Below are 19,763 nucleotides of genomic sequence, written 5' to 3' on the forward strand. Positions count from 1 at the left end.
AACAATATACTAATATTGTATACACTTAATAATATACTAATTTAAAAAACATATATAAATGGGTTTATACATTTCATTCATGCAACAAATATTTATAATTTATTTTATTTATCGTGATTCGAAAATACAGAAAAACCCAAAAGGAAAAATCACCTAAATTCCAATACTTAAAAGAAAATTATGTAAAGTAAAACTGCAAGTCCATCATTATTGTCTCCCTTTCCTGCCTCCCTGTACCTTTCCTCTCTCCTTCCAATTCAATCTCATCCCCCAGCAGTAACCATTACCAACAGCTGAGTACTTTTTTTTTTTAGACAGGGTCTCACTTTGTCCAGCCCAGGCTGGAGTACAGTGGCATGATCACAGCTCACTGCAGCCTCAGCCTCCGGGGCTCAAGTGAGTTGTAGGAGCTCTTTATATATTTTGTTTTATTTTTTGTTTATTTATTTTTTTGAGGCAGAGTCTTTCTCTCTCAGCTCAGGCTGGAGTGCAGTGGTATGATCTTGGCTCACTGCAACCTCCACCTCCTGGGTTCAATTAATTCTCCCTGCCTCAGCTTCCCGAGTAGCTGGGATTACAGGCGCCCACCACCATGCCCGGCTAATTTTTGTATTTTTAGTAGAGATGGGATTTCACCATGTTGGCTAGGCTGGTCTCGAACTCCTGACTTCAGGTGATAAGCCCATCTTGGCCTCCCAAAGTGCTGGGATTACAGGTGTAAGCCACTGTGTCTGGCTGCTCTTTATATACTTTGGATACTCTGTGTTGTTTACATGATTCGAAATTTTTTTTTCTGCTGGGCATGGTGGCTCACGTCTGTAATCCTAGCATTTTGGGAGGCTGAGGTGAGCGGATCACTTGAGATCAGGAGTTAAAGATCAGCCTGGCCAACATGGGGAAACCCCATCTCTAATAAAAATACAAAAATTAGCTGGGCGTGGTGGTGCATGCCTGTAATCCCAGCTACTTGGGAGGCTGAGGCTTGAGAATCACTTAAACCTGAGAGTCAGAGGTTGCAGGAAGTGGAGATCGCACCACTGCACTCCAGCCTGGGTGACAGAGTGAGACTCTGTCTCAAAAAAAAAAAAAAGAAGAAAAATTTTTTTCTATTCCATGGGTTGCCTTTTCACTCTGTTGGTAGTGTTATTTGATGCACAAAATATTGTACATCATACAGTATGAACTAACAAAAAACAATGAGATATGTGTGTAAATATTCATGACGTATATTAAAATGACGAGCAAGTTGAAGATCAGGCCTCCATTTTTACTAAGAAAAAAATGCACCTTTTTTTTTTTTTTTTTTAAAGACAGGATCTCGCTCTGTTGCCCAGGATGAAGTGCAGTGGTACCATCATGGCTCATTGCAGCCTCGACTTCCCAGGTTCAAGTGATCCTCCCACATCAACCTCTTAAGTAGCTGGGACTACAGGCATGGGCCACCATGCTGGCTAACTTGTATTTTTTGTACAGATGGGGTTTCACAGTGTTGCAAAGGCTAGTCTCGAACTCCTGGGCTCAAGTGATCTGCTCACCTTGGCCTCCCAAAGCTCTTGGATTACAGGCATGAGCCACCATGTCCAGCCTGCACCTCTTTTTGATTACAGAGTTAGGTATATATAAACCGAGATAAAAAAATAAGAGATAAAATATACTCAAGGCTGGGCTCAGTGGCTCATGCCTGTAATCCCAGTGCTTTGGGAAGCAGAGGTGGGAGGATTGCTTGAGCTCAGGAGTTCAAGACCAGCCTGGGAAACATAGTGAGACCCTGTCTCTACAAAAAAAATAAATAAATAAAAATAAAAATAAAATCACCTAGGTGTGGTGGTACCCACCTGTAGTCCCAGCTACTTGGGAAGCTGAGGCAGGAGGATCACTTTATTATAAAGTAGAATTTAAGTTAGATTATTTTGCCCACTGTAGGCTAATGTAAGTACTCTATACACATTTAAGGTAGTCTAGGCTAAGCTATAATGTGTAATAGATTAAGTGTATTAAATGTATTTTTGACTTAGGATATTTTCAATTTACAATGGGTTTATCAAGACATAACCCCACCATAAGTCAAGGAGCATCTGTACTTATTCTGAACTTTTTCTCTTCCACGTAACAATATATTGCTATGGCAATAAATATACATGTAGATCATTCTTTTTAACAGTTACATAGTACTCTGTACTATAAATGTATAGCTACAACATTCAAACCTTCACTATCATAAATTATGCTTCAGTGAACATCATTGTGTATCTTCATGCACAGTACTTCATACCAGTACTTCCATATTATTTCTGAAAATGACTCCTCGGGCCTAAGGGTAGACACATTTAAAACTTTGATTGCCCATTACCTGCCAAGGAGGTCATACCAATTTAGAGCCTCATCCACTGCATCAATTTAGCCACACCTCCAACAGCATTGTGTTTTGGGAATCCTTCAAATTTCTGGTCATTTTCTTGGTGAAAGACAATTATCGCTGTTAGTTTAGCACACATTAAGGCTGAGCATATTTTTGTTACTGCTAATTTTTCTATTTCAGCCTATAAATTCGAGTGAGCATATGTTACTTTCCTAAGAAAAAACATTTTTTTCCATTAAAAAAAAAAGTTCAGGGCCAAGTGCAGTGGCTCATGCCTATAATCCCAGTACTTTGGGAGGCCAAGGCATGAGGATTGCTTGAGCTCGGGAGTTCAAAACTAGCTTGGGCAACATAGTGAGATCCTGCCTCTATTTAAAAAAAAAAAAAAAAAGTTCATTCTTTTAGTAATAGGTTTATATAGAACATAAGAGTACCATGGAGTCACGCCTGTAATCCCAGCACTTTGGGAGGCCGAGGCAAGCAGATCACGACATCAGTTTGAGACCAGCCTGGCTAATATGGTGAAACTCCGTCTCTACTAAATATACAAAAATTAGCTGGGCACGGTGGCACGCACCTGTAGTCCCAGCTACTCGGGAGGCTGAGGCAGAAGAATTGCTTGAACACGAAAGGTGGAGGTTGCAATGAGCTGAGATCGTGCCACTGCACTCCAGCCTGGTTGACAGAGATTCCGTCTCAAAAAAAAAAAAAAAAAAGATTACCATGGAGGCCAGGCACAGTGGCTCATGCCTGTAACCCCAGCACTTTAGGAGGCTGAGGTCGGTAGATCACTTGAGATCAAATTCGAGACCAGTCTGACCAACACGGCAAAATTCCGTCTCTACTGAAAATACAAAAATTAGTCAGGTGTGGTGGTGCACGTCTATAATCCCAGCTACTTGGGAGGCTGAAGCAAGAGAATCGCCTGGGAGGCAAAGGTTGCAGTGAGCTGAGATCACGCCACTGCACTCCAGCCTGGGCAACAGAATGAGACTCTGTCTCAAAAACAAAAAAAAAAGAGTGCCAGGGAAATTCAGAGAAAGAAAAGATAATCCTGGTTTAAATCAAGGCCTGGCATAGTCCCTTGCAGAGAAGATGTTTAATATGAAGAGGAAACTGAAGGAAATAAGGAAGGCAGGCAACCAGCCCATGGGGAAGTTTCAAAAAGGTACATCAAGCTGGGCCTTAAAAAAAGTAAAGGAGGCCGGGAGCAGTGGCTCACGCCTGTAATCCCAACACTCTGGGAGGCTGAGGAGGGTGGATCACCTGAGGTCAGGAGTTCAAGACCAGCCTGAACAACATGGTGAAACCCCGTCTTTACTAAAAATATAAAAAATTAGCTGAGCGTGGTGGCGGGCGCCTGTAATCCCAGCTACTCAAGAGGCTGAGGTAGGAGAATTGTTTGAACCCAGGAGGCAGAGGTTGCAGTGAGCCAATCGTGCCACTGCACTCCAGCCTGGGCAACAAGAGCAACACTCTGTCTCAGGAAAAAAAAAAAAAAAAAAAAGTAAAGAAGAAGAAAAAGGCATTCTACATAGATAAAAGTACATAAGCAAGTCTAAAGGGAGACATGAAGATACAGTTATGTATTACTTAACAACAGGGATATGTTCTGAGAAATGTGTCATTAGGAGATTTCAATATTGTGTGAATATCATTGAGTATACTTACACAAATCTAGATGGTATAGCCACTACACACCTAGGTATGTAGGTGTATATAGCCTACATACCTATATGTAGCCCATTACTCCCAGTAATAGCCTAGTACTCCCAACCATCCTAACAAGATGTTACTATACTGAATACGGTAGGCAACTATAACTCAGTGGTAACTATTTATGTACCTAAACATAGAAAAAGTAATGTGTTGTGCTAAGACCTTATGACAACTACATGTCACTGGGCAATAGGAATTTTTCACCTCCATTATAATCTTATGGGACCACCATCATATATGCAGTCCTTTGATGACCAAGGCATCATTAGGTGACACATAACAGCAACTGTGAAGAGCCGTAAAGAAAAAGACCTAAAAAGGTAAGATGTGAAGTGCTAACTGAGAGAAAGCTTTGAATGCCACGATGAAACACCTGGATCAGATTGAACAAAGACAAACATACAATTTTAAGTCTGAGTAACAAGATGAAAATATAAATTAAAATTAATCTGACAGATTTAAAGTTTTAAGTAATAGAAGTAGGAAGACAAGATTAATCAAAAACAAAGTGATAAAGGCCTAAATGAGGATGGCATGACGAAAAGGTAGTTACTTTTAAATTTTTAAACTATGCAACTTCTCAGTAAGGATAGTGAATTAGGCCGGGCGCGGTGGCTCAAGCCTGTAATCCCAGCACTTTGGGAGGCCGAGACGGGCGGATCACGAGGTCAGGAGATCGAGATCATCCTGGCTAACACAGTGAAACCTCGTCTCTACTAAAAATACAAAAACTTAGCCGGGCGAGGTCGCAGGCGCCTGTAGTCCCAGCTACTCGGGAGGCTGAGGCAGGAGAATGGCGTGAACCCGGGAGGCGGAGCTTGCAGTGAGCTGAGATCCGGCCACTGCACTCCAGCCTGGGTGTCAGAGCGAGACTCCGTCTCAAAAAAAAAAAAAGGATAGTGAATTAAATGTATCTATCTATTTCTACTCTCTTCTCTCCTCACTCATACACAGGAAAAATTTTTTTAAAAGAGAAAAAATTTTTACACAAGACAAAACCACAAGGATGGAAAGGAAGAGCAATAATTTTTTTGAAACTAGAGATAAAATGGACTATTGCCTTGGGAGATGGACAAAAACTAAATCCTAAAGTGACAAGGGAAAAAGTAGAAAACCAACTTAATTTACACTATGGAATTCCCCCAAAGTCTCAGAAGCTGGTGAGTCCAGGTAACTCTGAGTATGCAGGGTAGGGTGAATGAAGTGAAAATAAGGAGAATTCGTTCAGCATCTGTTTACTACAGAGATGGATTCCTAGATCCTTTTCTCTATTCCTTCTAACCAAGGCAACTACCCCTCACCATTCTGTCAAAAGACAGATTTACTCTGTGGAGAGTATAAATCAAAGGTCTTACAGTCTAGTGAACACCAGGTAAAGGTGAAGTGAGGGAGCCATATTGAAAACAGGAAAACTAACACCAACGTATGTATACTACATGCTTCATTGTTCTTCTGTTATACTGCCTATTTCCTATATTTCGTATCTCCACTTTCTTGGTTTACTCTCTCCTACTGGTGGAGCCTATCTTCTAGTGGATTCCTGAAAAGGTGTAAGAAATGCCTTGGAGGTATGAAAATATTTATTCTATTTCACTAACTGATAGTTTGCCCAGGTATGGAATTCTAAATTAGAACTTATTTTCCCTCAGAATTTTGAAGGCATTGCTCCAAAGTCTTTTTTTTTTTCTTTTTTGAGACAGTGTCTTTGCTCTTTCACCCAGGCTGGTGTGCAGTGACGTGATCTCGGCTCACTGCAACCTCCGCTTCCCAGGTTCAAGCAATTCTCCTGCCTCAGCCTCCCAAGCAGTTGGTACTACAGGCACGCACCACCATGCCCAGCTAATGTTTGTATTTTTGTAGGGATGGGGTTTCACCATGTTGGCCAGGCTGGTCTCAAACTCCTGACCTCAGGTGATCCACTCGCCTCAGCCTCCCAAAATGTTGGGAATATAGGCGTAAGCCACCACACCCAGCCTGTTCCAAGGTCTTCTACTTTTCAGCATGACTACTGAGAAAAAAGACCAATCTGATTCCTGAATCTTCTGAATGTGAATAATTTTATTCTCTCTGAAGCTTATAGGATATTCTCTTTCTATCTGATGCTGAAATTTCAGCATAATGGGCCTTGATGTGTGCATGGCCCCTTCGATCTGGAAACTAATGTCTTTCACGGGGACATTTTATTTAAACAGAAATAATTATGTTAAAAGAAATAAAAATAATGCCACTGGAGAGAAGGAAATGACAGAAAGGGAGCAGACAACTCCCTTATAATATTTTTGTAACAAACATTATAAAACTAAGTCTTTAAATATTAAAATATGCATGTATAGTTTTGATTTAAATAATTTTTTTTTTTTTTGAAACGGAGTCTCGCTCTGTCGCCCAGGCTGGAATGCAGTGGCCTGATCTCAGCTCACTGCAAGCTCCGCCTCCTGGGTTCACGCCATTCTCCTGCCTCAGCCTCCCGAGTAGCTGGGACTACAGGCGCCCGCCACCACGCCCGGCTAGTTTTTTGTTTTTTTAGTAGAGACGGGGTTTCACCGTGTTAGCTAGGATGGTCTCGATCTCCTGACCTCGTGATCCGCCCGTCTCGGCCTCCCAAAGTGCTGGGATTACAGGCTTGAGCCACTGCGCCCGGCCCAATTTAAATAATTTTTATGTATGTATGTATACACACATACATACATACACACACACACACACACAAATATTTGGCAAAAGACCTGAGAAGAGGTAATAACCCAGATAAACACATAAAAAGTAAAATCCAAACACTTACAGTTCCTTAGACTGGGGAAATGAAAAACTCAATTGTGATATTCATGAAAGATACCGAAAGGTAGGAAAGACAGCAGATTTGAAGGAAATACTGGTGAGTACATACATATATAGGATGTTAAAGATTATTCAAATAGAGGCTGGGCGCAATGGCTCACACTTGTAATCCCAACACTTTGGGAGGCCGAGGCGGGCGGATCACTTGAGGACAGGAGTTCGAGACCAGCCTGGCCAACATGGTGAAACCCCAACTCTACTAAAGATACAAAAAATTAGCCAGGCGTGGTGGCACACTGTAGTCCCAGCTACTCGAGATACTGAGGCACAAAAATCATTTGAACCTAGGAGGCGGAGACTGCAGTGAGCCAAGATCGCACCACTGCACTCCAGCCTGGGTAACACAGAAAGACTCTGTCTTTAAAACAAAAACAAACAAAAAAAAAAGATTACTCAAATAGAGCCGGGCATGGTGTCATACACCTACAATTCCAGCTACTAGGGAGACCTAGGCGGTAGGACTACTTGAGCTCAGCAGTTCAAGACCAGTCTGGGCAATACAGTGAGACCTCGTTTCTATAAATTTAAAAAAAAAAAAAAAACTATTCAAACAGAGATGCAGCCAGGCACAATGGCACACACCTGTAGTCCAGGTGGCTGAAGTGGGAGGAATGCTTGAGTCCAGGATTTCAAGATGAGCCTGGGCAACATAGTAAAACCTTGTCTCGGCCGGGCGCGGTGGCTCAAGCCTGTAATCCCAGCACTTTGGGAGGCCGAGACGGGCGGATCACGAGGTCAGGAGATCGAGACCATCCTGGCTAACACAGTGAAACCCCGTCTCTACTAAAAATACAAAAACTTAGCCGGGCGAGGTGGCGGGCGCCTGTAGTCCCAGCTACTCGGGAGGCTGAGGCAGGAGAATGGCGTAAACCCGGGAGGCGGAGCTTGCAGTGAGCTGAGATCCGGCCACTGCACTCCAGCCTGGGTGACAGAGCGAGACTCCGTCTCAAAAAAAAAAAAAAAAAAAAAAAAAAAAAAAAACCTTGTCTCAACTTAAAAAAAAAAAAAAAAGAGAGAAAGAGAGAGATCTTTTAAATAGATAAAAATATAGGAAAGTAGTTTATGCGAGAAGCCAGGAATGAAATTTTTGGAGTCTTTTATACATAAAAGATAAATGAAGGGTGATATGGTTTGGCTCTGTGTGTCTCCGCCCAAATATCATGTCAAATTGTAATCCCCAGTGTTGAAGGTGCAGCCTGGTGGGAGGTTATGGGATCATGGGGGTGGTTTCTAATGGGTTAGCACCATCTCCCTAGTGCTCTCTCATGATAGAGTTCTCAAGAGATCTGGTTGTTTGAAAGTGTGTAGCACCTTCCCCTTCTCTCCCTCTATCCTGCCAGCCATGTGAAGACATGCTTGTTTCCCCTTAGCCTTCCGCCATGATTCCAAGTTTCCTGAGGCCTCCCTAGCCATGCCTCCCATACAGTCTGCAGAACTGCTTGTCAATTAAACCTCTTTTCTGCATAAATCATCCAGTCTCTGGTAGTTCTTTATAGCAGTGTGAGAATGGACTAATACAAAGCAAAGGGGATTATGGTAGGTACCAAGTGAATGTCAAACTGAAGTAGGAAGGCAAGCAGCTAGGAAGGCAGGTAGGTGGGCAAATGGGAAGAAATGAAGGAAACTGCCTGGTTTACTATTTAGTTCTAGCCCCAAACAGGGTACTGTGGTGTACACTTGTAATCCCAGCTACTCGGGAAGCCGAGGCAGGAGGATCATTTGAGCTCAGACCAACTTGGGCAACATAGCAAGACCCTGACTCAAAAAACAGTTCTCGCCTCAAGCATGAGAAGAGAAAAGTAGAAGCACACTGAACAAAAAAAAGAAAGTAGCAGAAAAACAAGCAAAAAGGACAAAGAAGGAACAATCAGTAATAAAGACCAAGCAACACAGTGTCTCTGAAACCAAGTTTCTAAGAGAGGCTCAATTGTGGAGTACCAAGAACTTGGAGAGGATTCTAACAACAACCCTAAAAGCTGCAGTGCATAATGATTCATGCCTGTAATCCCAGCAATCTGGGAGGCCAAAAGCAGGAGTATCACTCAAGGACAGTAGTTCAAGACCAGCCTGGGCAACATAGCGAGATCCTGTCTCTACAAAATTAAAAAATTAGCTGGGCATGATGGTGCATGCCTACAGTCCCAACTACTCAGGAAACTGAGGAGGCAGAATCACTTGAGCCTAGCAATTGGAGGTGTTGCAGCAAACTATGGTCATGCTACTGCACTCCAGCCTGGCTGGATTACAAAGTACTGTAATCCCAGCACTTTGGGAGGCTGAGGTGGGCAGATCACGAAGTCAGGAGATTGAGACCATCCTGGCTAACATGGTGAAACCCTGTCTCTACTCAAAATACAAAAAACTGGCCGGGCGCCGTGGCTCAAGCCTGTAATCCCAGCACTTTGGGAGGCCGAGACAGGCGGATCACGAGGTCAGGAGATCGAGACCATCCTGGCTAACATAGTGAAACCCCGTCTCTACTAAAAAATACAAAAAACTAGCCAGGCATGGTGGCAGGCACCTATAGTCCCAGCTACTCGGGAGGCTGAGGCAGAAGAATGGCATAAAACCCGGGAGGGGGAGCTTGCAGTGAGAGGAGATCGCGCCACTGCACTCCAGCCTCGGTGACAGAGCGAGACTCCGTCTCAAAAAAAAAAAAAAAAATACAAAAAATTAGCGGGGCGTGGTGACAGACGCCTGTAGTCTCAGCTACTCGGGAGGCTGAGGCAGGAGAATGGCAGGAACCTGGGAGGCGGAGCTTGCAGTGAGCTGAGATCACACCACTGCACTCCAGCCTGGGCGACAGGGACAATCCGTCTCAAAAAAACAAAACAAAACAAATATAGAATGTTACAGAAAAGATTTTAAGAAACTACTCTTTTTTTTTTTTTTCCTAGAGACAGGCTCACTCTGTCACCCAGACTAGAGTCCAGTGGCGTGATCATGGCTCACTACAGCCTTGACCTAGCAAGCTCAGAGATCCTCCCACCACCTCAGCCTCCCAAGTAGTTGGGACTGTAGGCATCCACCACCACATCTAGCTAATTTTTTATATACATATTTTTGTGGAGACAAGGTCTCATTATATTGCTCAGGCTGGTCTCCAACTTCTGGGCTTAAGCAGTCCTTTCACCCTGGTCTCTCAAAATGCTGAGATTACAGGTGTGAGCCACCACACTCAGCCTGGAAACTACTCTTCTAGCTCCTTTTTTCAGCACTTTGCACTTGGTTCTCCAACCAAGCAATACCTTGCCCCCAGGCTATCTAATGTGGTATTTCACCCTTTTCATCTGCAAAAAAGACAATACTCCACCTACCTCCTTCTCAAAAGATACCCATTGTACTACATTTCAGTAGGAAGATGACTCTAGGTCACAATGGAAAAAATAATAACTTAGAGATTAAGAATGATGACTGTGTAGATGGACTGCCAACAATAAAATTCTGTCTCTACCTTCTAGTAGCTATGTGACTTCAGACAAGTTACATATTCACTCTCTGTGCCTTAGTTTCCTCATCTGTAAAACAAGGATAATAATACTTACCTAATACAATTGTCATAAAAATTAAATGAGAACAGTTGGTACATATTACTAATAAATATTAGATATTATTATAGTTCGTACAAATTCATGATGTCAATGGCTTAATTAGTCTTATCCCTTCAAAGGTATTTCATATTAACAGTGGGTTTTACATCCATTTTTATTCAACAAACATATATTGAACTCTAATCCAACATACTAGGCACCCACTGTAAGCACTGCAGTACTTTGGCAAACAAGGAAAGCAAAAGTTCTGCTCTCATGGAACTTACATCCTAAGTATGCTGGTTTTGTTTTGTTTTTTGAGACAGGGTCTCACGCTGTCTCCCAGTCACCCAGACTGGAGTGCAGTGGCACAATTACGGCTCACTGCAGCCTCGACCTCCCAGGCTCAGGTCATCCTCCCATCTCAGTCTCCTGCGTAGCTGGGACTACAGGGGATGCCACCACACCCTGCTAATTTTTTGTATTTTTTTGTACAGATGGGGTTTCACCACGTTGCCCAGGCTGGTCTCAAACTTTTGGGCTCAAGCAATCCACTCACTTCAGTCTCCCAAAGTGCTAGCACTACAGGTATGAGCCACCACGTCCAGCCCTAAGTATACTGCTGAATCCATAAACTTACTTCTCCATTCAACTACAATGAAAAGATGGAGGGAAAATATAAAACGGGCCTGGCAGGGTGACTCACACCTGTAACCCCGGCACACTGGGAGGCCGAGGCAGGAATTGCTTAAGCCCAGGAGTTTGAGACCAGCCTGGGCAATAGAGTGAGACCCAGACACTACGTAAAATAATAAAAACTTTAAAACAAGTAAGAAAATACATTGACAAAATTATGAAAAGTGACCTGAATTTGAAGAACTTATGTGAAAAGTTGGAGACAGTTGCTACAGACTAGACATAAAGATTAGTCAACAAAATAGGAAAGTGTAACCTGGCATATAGAAGGAACTTAATTATCCACTCCTTTCCCTGGGTGTCTCCTTAAGTGTAAAATGATAGGTGTTGTCATATTTCCAACCTGAAGATTCACTGATGTCTACTTACTAAAGTCATTATGGCATATCAGGCAGCATTATTTATTTATTTTTTTTCTTTGTTGAGATGGAGTCTCGCTCTGTCACCCAGGCTGGAGAGCAGTGGCATGATCTCGGCTCACTGCAACCACCACCTTCCAGGTTCAAGCGATTCTCCCACCTCAGCCTCCCAAGTGGCTGGGATTATAGGCACCTGCCACCATGCCCGGCTAATTTTTGTATTTTTAGTAGAGATGGGGTTTTGCCGTGTTGGTCAGGCTGGTCTCAAACTCCTGACCTCAGGTGATCCACCTGCCTCGGCCTGCCAAAGTGCTGGCATTACAGGCATGAGCCACCGCGCCCAGCCAAGGCAGTATTCTTAAAAACAGACGGTGGTTGGGGGGAGCGGGGAGGGAGTGCATTGTGGGGAGGGGGGAGGGATTGCATTGGGAGTTATACCTGATGTAAATGACAAGTTGATGGGTGCTGACGAGTTGATGGGTGCAGCACACCAACACGGCACATGTATACATATGTAACAAACCTGCACGTTATGCACATGTACCCTAGAACTTAAAGTATAAAAAAAAAAAAAAAAAAAGATGGTGGCCAGGTGCAGTGGCTCACGCCTGTAATCCCAGCACTTTGGGAGGCCGAGGCGGGCGGATCACCTGAGGTCAGGAGTTCAAGACCAGCCTGGCCAACATGGAGAAACCTCGTCTCTACTAAAAATAAAAAATTAGCCGGCGTGGTGGCAGGTGCCTGTAATCCCAGCTACTCGGGTGAGGCGGAAGAATTGTTTGAACCCAGGAGGCAGAGGTTGCAGTGAGCCAAGATCACGCCATTGCACTCCAGCCTGGGTGACACAGGCAGAGCCTGTCTCAAAAAAAAAAAAAAAAAAAAAAGGCCTTTGCAATATAATAATATCTCTTTTTTTGTTGGGGGACAGGGTCTCACTGTGACACCTAGGCTGGAGTACAGTGGCATGATCACAGCTCACTGCAGTCTCAACTTTCCAGGCTCAGGTGATACTCCCATCTTAGCCTCCCACGTAGCTGGGACTATAAAAGTACACCACAGTGCCTGGATAATTTTTTGTATTTTTTGTAGATAAGCGGTTTTGTCATGTTGTCCAGGCTGGTCTCAAATTCCTGGGCTCAAGCCATCTGCCTGCCTCGGCCTCCCAAAGGGATTAGAGGCACGAGCCACCACACCTGGCCATAAAAGAATATCTTGACATCTTAACTTTACACTGTATGAATTCCTATTTTCCCATATCTGAAAAAGGTAAATAAAGGTAACAGGTAAGAATTTTGTGGCCGGGCGCGGTGGCTCAAGCCTGTAATCCCAGCACTTTGGGAGGCCGAGACGGGCAGATCACGAGGTCAGGAGATCGAGACCATCCTGGCTAACACGGTGAAACTCTGTCTCTACTAAAAAATACAAAAAACTAGCTGGGCGAGGTGGCAGGCGCCTGTAGTCCCAGCTACATGGGAGGCTGAGGCAGGAGAACGGCGTAAACCTGGGAGGCGGAGCTTGCAGTGAGCTGAGATCTGGCCACTGCAGTCCAGCCAGGGCAACAGAGCAAGACTCCATCTCAAAAAAAAAAAAAAAGAATTTTGTTAATTGATGCAGTTAAAACTGTAAGTTACATAGGTGAAAATTAGCTAAAAAAAATTTTCTTCCTAAATGACAGCCTTGCAAACCCAAACGGTATTACCCTTTTCCTTCTACTACCTTCTCCATCCACCGTAACTTATACATAATAGCACAAAAAGAATTCTCTACTAATGAGAATACCAGAATCAAGAGAGAAAAAAACCTACATTTACTACAAACTAATTCAACATCTCTAGTTTGAATTTGGAACTGTAAATCAAATACCGAATCTCCTCTCAACTATTCCCTCAGCCAATGCATTACAAATCACACATTCAATTTAAAAAGTATTCCACCTTGGCTGGGCATGGTGGCTCATGCCTATAATCCCAGCTCTTAGCGGGGGCCCAATACAGGAAGATCACTTAAGGCCAGGAGTTAAACACGGGCCTGGGCAACATAGCAAGACCCTGTCTCTAAAAAAAAATTAAAATTAGCCAGCCATGGTGGTGCACACCTGTGGTCCCACCTACTTAGGAGGCTGAAGTGGGAGGATCACATGGTCCCAGAAGGTCAAGGCTGCAGTGAGGCATGACTGTGTCACTGTACTCCAGCCTCGGTGGCAGAGCAAGACCCTCTCCTATGGGGAAAAAAAATGTGTTCCTCAAAACTGTTAGTAGTCCATAGACAAGAAAGAAATAGCCTAAAGTTTCATGGACCACCTACCCACGGAGTTCTACTTGCCAGTGATAAGTAGAACCAGTGAAAAATGATAGAATATGAAGAATTATCAATTTGACAAAAAAAAATCACATTAGAACTATTACTTCAACACAACTCTTAGAGAGTATCAACCATATTTTGCTCTTCTTCTAATGCAGCACCACAGTGAAAAATGCAGAAGAACCTGGTCCCCTTGAAAAACACTGCAGGGCCACCAGCACAATTAACATGTTTAAGCGCTATTACTAACCCTAAGGATTAACTTGGCCGGATCAGTGGCTCACACCTATAATCCCAGCAGCTTAGGAGGGTGAGGTGGGAGGATTGCTTGAGGCCAGGAGTTCAAGACCAGCCTGGGCAACATAGCAAGATCCCATTTCTACAAAAAGTTAAAAAATGTATCCAGGTGTGGTGGTGTGTGTCTGTAGACCCAGATACTCAGGAGGCTGAGGCTGCAAGATCACTTGAGCTCAGCAGTTCAAGGCTGCAGTGAGCTGTGATTACACCACTGCACTACAGTCTGGGAGACAGAGCGAGACCCTGTCTCAAAAATAAAAATAAATATATTTTTAAAAAGGATTAACTCAAGTGAAGCTTAAAGAGTGAAATTTTTTTTTTAAATCGTCTTGACAAAACTAACAAGAATTGTTAAAAAAAAAAAAAAAAAAACTAGTACTCCAGCAAAAATACAAAGTAGAAAAAACTCAAAGAAATAGGCATGGTGTCCCTAGTCCTTAAAATGGCTCTAAGGAAAGAAGGTATGACAGTGTAGCAAAGAATTCTGACCTGAAAACATTTACTTTCACTAAGCACAGTACATTTCCACCTAATGTCCCTCCATTCATTAATCTCATTTCCCAAAATGCAATAGACTACTGAAAAAATCCACAATGTATCTATGATCTCTTCCTCTTGATATAAAAGTGCAAAGGGAGAAAAGAAAAAAGAAAACATATCTTCTGATTTGATTGAACTGAACATGGAATCGATAAGTTAGAAGAGATGGAAGAATTTTTTAATATCAAAAAAGATATCTGGCCAGGTAGAGTGTCTCACATCTGTATTCCCAACTTTGAGAGACTGAGGCAAGGCTTGCTTGAGACCAGGAGATCAAGATCAGCGTGAGCAACATAGCAAGGCATCTGTCTCCACAAAAAAATTTAAAAATTAACCAGGCATGGTGGCAAGGCACCTGTAGTCCCAGCTATTCAGGAGGCTGATCGTGAGAAGATCACTTGAGCCCCGGAGGTGGAAGATGCCATGAGCAGTGATCTTGCCACTGTACTCCAGACCGGGCGACAGAGCAAGAAGCAAGACCCTGCATCAAAAGAAAAAGAGGGGAGAGGGGAGAGGAGAAAGGAAAAGAAAAAGAAAAAGGAAATCTAAAAATTGCAGAACGAAGCAGCCAAAGCATAGTAAACAAAGCATTTCATTAACAAGGATTCTGCATACACACATACACACAAACACATGCTATTTTCTGCTGAGATTTAAGCTGATATTGATCAGCTTATGAAGATATGGTCAAGAGGCTGTCATTCTGGTTGCTGCTGTTTAAAAAACAAAACAAAATAAAGCAACCCCACCCACACAGCTGGAAAAAAGCTCCTGACATATGAACTAAAACTTGTTTACTCAGGCGACTTCTTAATAAGAGAAATGCTTTGCAATTTAACTAGGGTTATATAAGTATTTTGCAATGTGTGATCAGTTAAAAATCTTGTTTGTTTATTCCATAGTTCACAGATAGGTTATATTACTACAAGGTCAGGTTTGCCATAATGGCATTTTTCCTGTTTTATAGTTTTATTCTATCACTCAGCACTTCCCGCAATGTAATTTTTGCCATTAATTTTACCTCTCTTTCCTTTAAAAAAAAATTTTAAAAATTAAATACAGATAATGACATGTGACAAATTAATCATTTCTTAAAATAGCTGTTCCCAGAAACATGGTAGAAAAGAAATTTCAGTGATTCAACTGTCCAGCAAAATTTGGATATTGCAAAATAATACTGCCTTTCAGTAACATGAAAAAAAAATCTAATTTAAATTTCAATGTGGGGATGGGGGTAATCACTCCCATTGTTGTATTTTCAAGAAATTCTCCGCAACACACACACACATCTCAAGGCCCTTTCTTTTTAAGGCTATCAAATATATTGGTTTTTGGAAACGGATAGACTTTATTTTGCAAGAATGACCAAAGTCTGCAAGATAAACTAGGCCCCTAAAATGAAATACCTTCTAAGGAGAAATAACTGTAACATAGAGGAAAGAGGGCAGGGTGGGACTAGTAATTTGAAGATCTGATCTCTCTAGAACTGCACTACACCCTATTCCATCTCTTAGACAAAACAGACTAGATCTTTTTGATATTTGATTATTTTTTGAAACTGAGAAATGGTGTGGAATCAAACTTTTCTGAAAGAGTTTGGAAACTGCCTGGACCTAGGCCTAACAAGATTTAAACCTGGGGCTGTGGACTAAAGACCTGTCCGAAACCACAACCATTACACAAACCCCTGCCCTCAGCAGGCAGACAGGCCCTCTTAACACAAGATCTAAGTTTCAAAGTATAGTCCGGGGACGGGGACGGGGGTTGCGGGTGGGAGGTAACAGCCTAAAGAGATGTCGTATATATCAAAGAACGTCAATTTTTTATTTTTAAAATTAAAATCTAAACCTTTAAATGTCTGGAAGCAACACGTCAACTGAAGAGCAATATGTTCCAGGGTTTATGAATCCAAACTACTCTTAAAGTAAACGGAGCCACTCTGCCTACAGTATTCGGCATCAAGCGGCTCCAGCGGGCAGAGGGTTAAAAGAGGACCACATCACAGACCAGACGCCGCCCGAGGAGTGAGGGCGAGCCAGCCCCGACTGGCCGCCGCTCCAACGGAGGTCAGGAGAGGGAGCCCCCAACTCCCACCTGCCCCCTCGCTCCCTCCACCTCGAGTCTACCCAAGTCCCCAGGATCGGGCCCCTCCCCAGGTCACCGCTCCCCCACCGTCCCTCGCGGCCTCCGCCCCGCCCCGGCGCCTTCAGCTCCAGCTGCGTCCCCTCAGCCCTGGGTCTCCTTAGTTGTCAGCCCCTTCAGCCCCTCCCCTTTAGAGGCGCCCCAGTCCTCTGTCTCCTCACCGGGGTTGGCAGTAGTCGCCGCCATGGCCGTAGATGCCACCGCCGCCGCGCCACCCCCCCCCAGTGGGAGGAGCCGCCGCCACCGAACCGGGAGGGAGGGGAAGAGAAAGGCCACTCCCCAGAAGCGGCGCCTGACCGCCGCCTCCGCTACCGCGGAATCCAAGATGGCGGCTTCAGCAGCCCCCACCATCCCAGCCCCTGTGGCGGAGAGACCCCGCCTATATAGTGGGCGGAGTCAACACACGACCGCCTCCTACGAAAAAATTGACCAATGAAAATGCCAAATCGACCAAGGGCAGGGCTACTCCCTGCGCCAGCCAGTCCAGTGGAGGGAGGGCGAGGAAGAAGTCCAGCTGTCTCCCTAACCCCGCCCTCCTTGCGTAAGAGGTCAATGACCGAGTAACGTCATTGAAATGCAATTAAAATGGGTATTTTAGGCAGGGCGCGGTGGCTCGCGCCTGTAATCCCAGCACTTTGGGAGGCCCAGGCCGGCGGATCACCTGTGGTCAGGGGTTCGAAACCAGCCATGGCCAACATGGCGAAAACCCCGTCTCTACTAAAAATACAAAATTAGCTGGGCGTGGTGGCACATGCCTGTAATCCCAGCTTCTTGGGAGGCTGAGGCAGGAGAATCGCTTGAACCTGGGAGGCAGAGGTTGCAGTGAACTGAGATCGCGCCACACCACTGTACTCGTCTGGGCCACCGAGAGCAAAACTCCATCTCAAAAAAAAAAGGATATTTTACTAAAAAAAGGATATTTTACTAAAAACCTTCTATTGGTGGTGGATTCGTCATCTGAGTGGTTGCCCTGCAGACAACTTATCTTGTATATCCTCTTTAGGTGCTCTAATACTTAAACTTCACATGGTGATTTGTAATCCTTTCCAGTTTTTTTACTGTTTTAAGGACTTTTGTCCCTGGTGAAAAAAGTTAAATAACTAACTTTTCAATGCCTGCTATGGGACTGGTAGTGTAAAAGGATCTGGGTGTTAACGGTTTGGTATGGGAGATATTGCCAGCCAAAACTGGAGGCAATGGATGAAGAAAGTATTTTGAGAATGGGTAACTTCCTTTGGTCAGTGATAGGTACATAGTGAGGAGTTTTGTTTGTTTGTATTTGAGACGAAGTCTCCCTCTGTCATCCAGGCTGGAGTGCAGTGGCGCAATCTCGGCTCACTGCAACCTCCACCTCCCTGGTTCAAGCAATTCCTCTGCCTCAGCCTCCTGAGTAGCTGGGATTACAGGCGCATGCCACACGCCCGGCTAATTTTTTGTGTGTTTTTAGTAGAGATGGGGTTTCACGATGTTGGCCAGACTGGTCTCGAACTCCTGACCTCAGGCAATCCATCCACCTCAGCCTCCCAAAGTGCTGGGATTACAGGCGTGAGCCACCACACCCGGCCAGTGAGGAGTTTTTAATAGGGAATCAATAAGATGATGGCTGTGCAGATTTATTTTCTTTTTTCTTAATTTTTTTCCGAGACAGAGTCTTGCTCTGTCACCCAGGCTGCAGTGCAGTGGTGCGATCTTGGCTCACTGCAACATCCACCTCCCGGGTTCAAGCAGTTATCCTGCCTCAGCCTCCCAAGTAGCTGAGATTACAGGCGCATGCCACCACGCCCAGCTAATTTTTGTTTCCTGATAATAGGAAGTGTGGGGAAAAGAAAGAGATCAGCCTGTTACTGTGTCTATATAGGAAGAAGTAGACATAAGAGACTCCATTTGGTTCTGTATTTGAGATGCTGTTAATCTGTGACCCTACCCCCAACCTTGTCCTTGCAAGAGACATGTGCTGTGGTGACTCAAGGTTTAATGGATTTTGGGCTGCGCAGGATGTGTCTTTGTTAAACAAGTGCCTGAAGGCAGCTTGCTGGTTAAAAATCCTGCCCGTCCCTGGGCAATGGAACATCTCGGTGTAAAACCCGATTGTATGCTCTGTTTACTGAGATAGGAGAAAACCGCCTTATGGCATAAGGTGGGACTTGCTGGCGGGACTTGCTGGAGCAATGCTGCTAAAAGGTTTATGGAGATGTTTGCATATGCATATCAAGGCACAGCATTTTCCTTTCAACTTATTCATGTCACAGAGATCTTTATCCATATGTCTTACTGCTAATTTTCTCCCTAAAATGATCCTATTGTCCTGCCACTCCTTTATCTTTAAGATGGTAAAGATAATTATCAATAAATACTAAGGGAACTCAGAGACTGGTGCCGGCGTGGGTCCTCTGTATGCTGAGCGCCGGTCCCCTGGGCCCACTTTTTCTTTCTCTATACTTTGTCTCTGTGTCTCATTTCTTTTCTCAAGTCTCTGGTTCCACCTAATGAGAAACGCCCACAGGTGTGGAGAGGCAGGCCACCCCTTCAGGAAGCATTGAGCTATTTGAGGTAGGCACTGTCCAAAATGCTTTGTATGTATTTACTCATTTAATCCTCACAACAACGATGAGGTAGGTTCTACTACTATTTGCATTTTGCAATTAAGGAAATAGAAACAAAGAGGTTAAGCAAGGGACATCCAGCAGGTAAGTAATGTGGGAGGCAAACTAAAGGAGTCTGACACTGGAGACCTGTTCCACCCATCCCCCTATTTTAGCACTACAGTTTTAGCACTACAAAGTACTGTCTTTTCATGTATCGCTCACGAAATGTTTAATACAAATTTAATTAAAATTGTAATTATGCTATTGAACATCTTTGTATTCTTAGAAGTTGTATATGTACTGCACAGATTACATTGATCCACTTATTTAGTTCACTGCAAAGGTATTTTAACATAATTTGCATATTATTGTTTACATCTGTTAAAATTTCATTTTT

At 43.7% G+C, this 19,763-nt stretch overlaps 1 protein-coding gene across 10 annotated transcripts in view; it reads right to left on the reverse strand.

Moving 5' to 3' along the window:
* ARNT (aryl hydrocarbon receptor nuclear translocator) overlaps positions 1-17,161 on the reverse strand; it is a 68,439-nt gene extending 51,278 nt beyond the window's left edge. For 3 of the 10 annotated variants that reach the window (XM_021923502.2, XM_021923480.2, XM_021923473.2), the window contains exon 1: positions 16,943-17,135. Coding sequence is in view for 6 of the 10 variants with exons in the window: in XM_009180593.2 (XP_009178857.2) it covers positions 16,943-17,132 (190 nt within the window). In the remaining 4 variants the exon portion in view is untranslated. Of the gene's footprint in view, positions 1-16,942 lie in introns of all 10 variants that reach the window. The other 7 variants (XM_009180606.3, XM_009180622.3, XM_003892595.4 and 4 more) reach the window with 4 other exon arrangements.
* Between the last annotated feature and the right edge of the window lie 2,602 nt (positions 17,162-19,763).

This window comes from Papio anubis, chromosome 1 (assembly GCF_008728515.1).
Source record: "Papio anubis isolate 15944 chromosome 1, Panubis1.0, whole genome shotgun sequence".
In the NCBI taxonomy this organism is placed as follows: domain Eukaryota; kingdom Metazoa; phylum Chordata; class Mammalia; order Primates; family Cercopithecidae; genus Papio; species Papio anubis.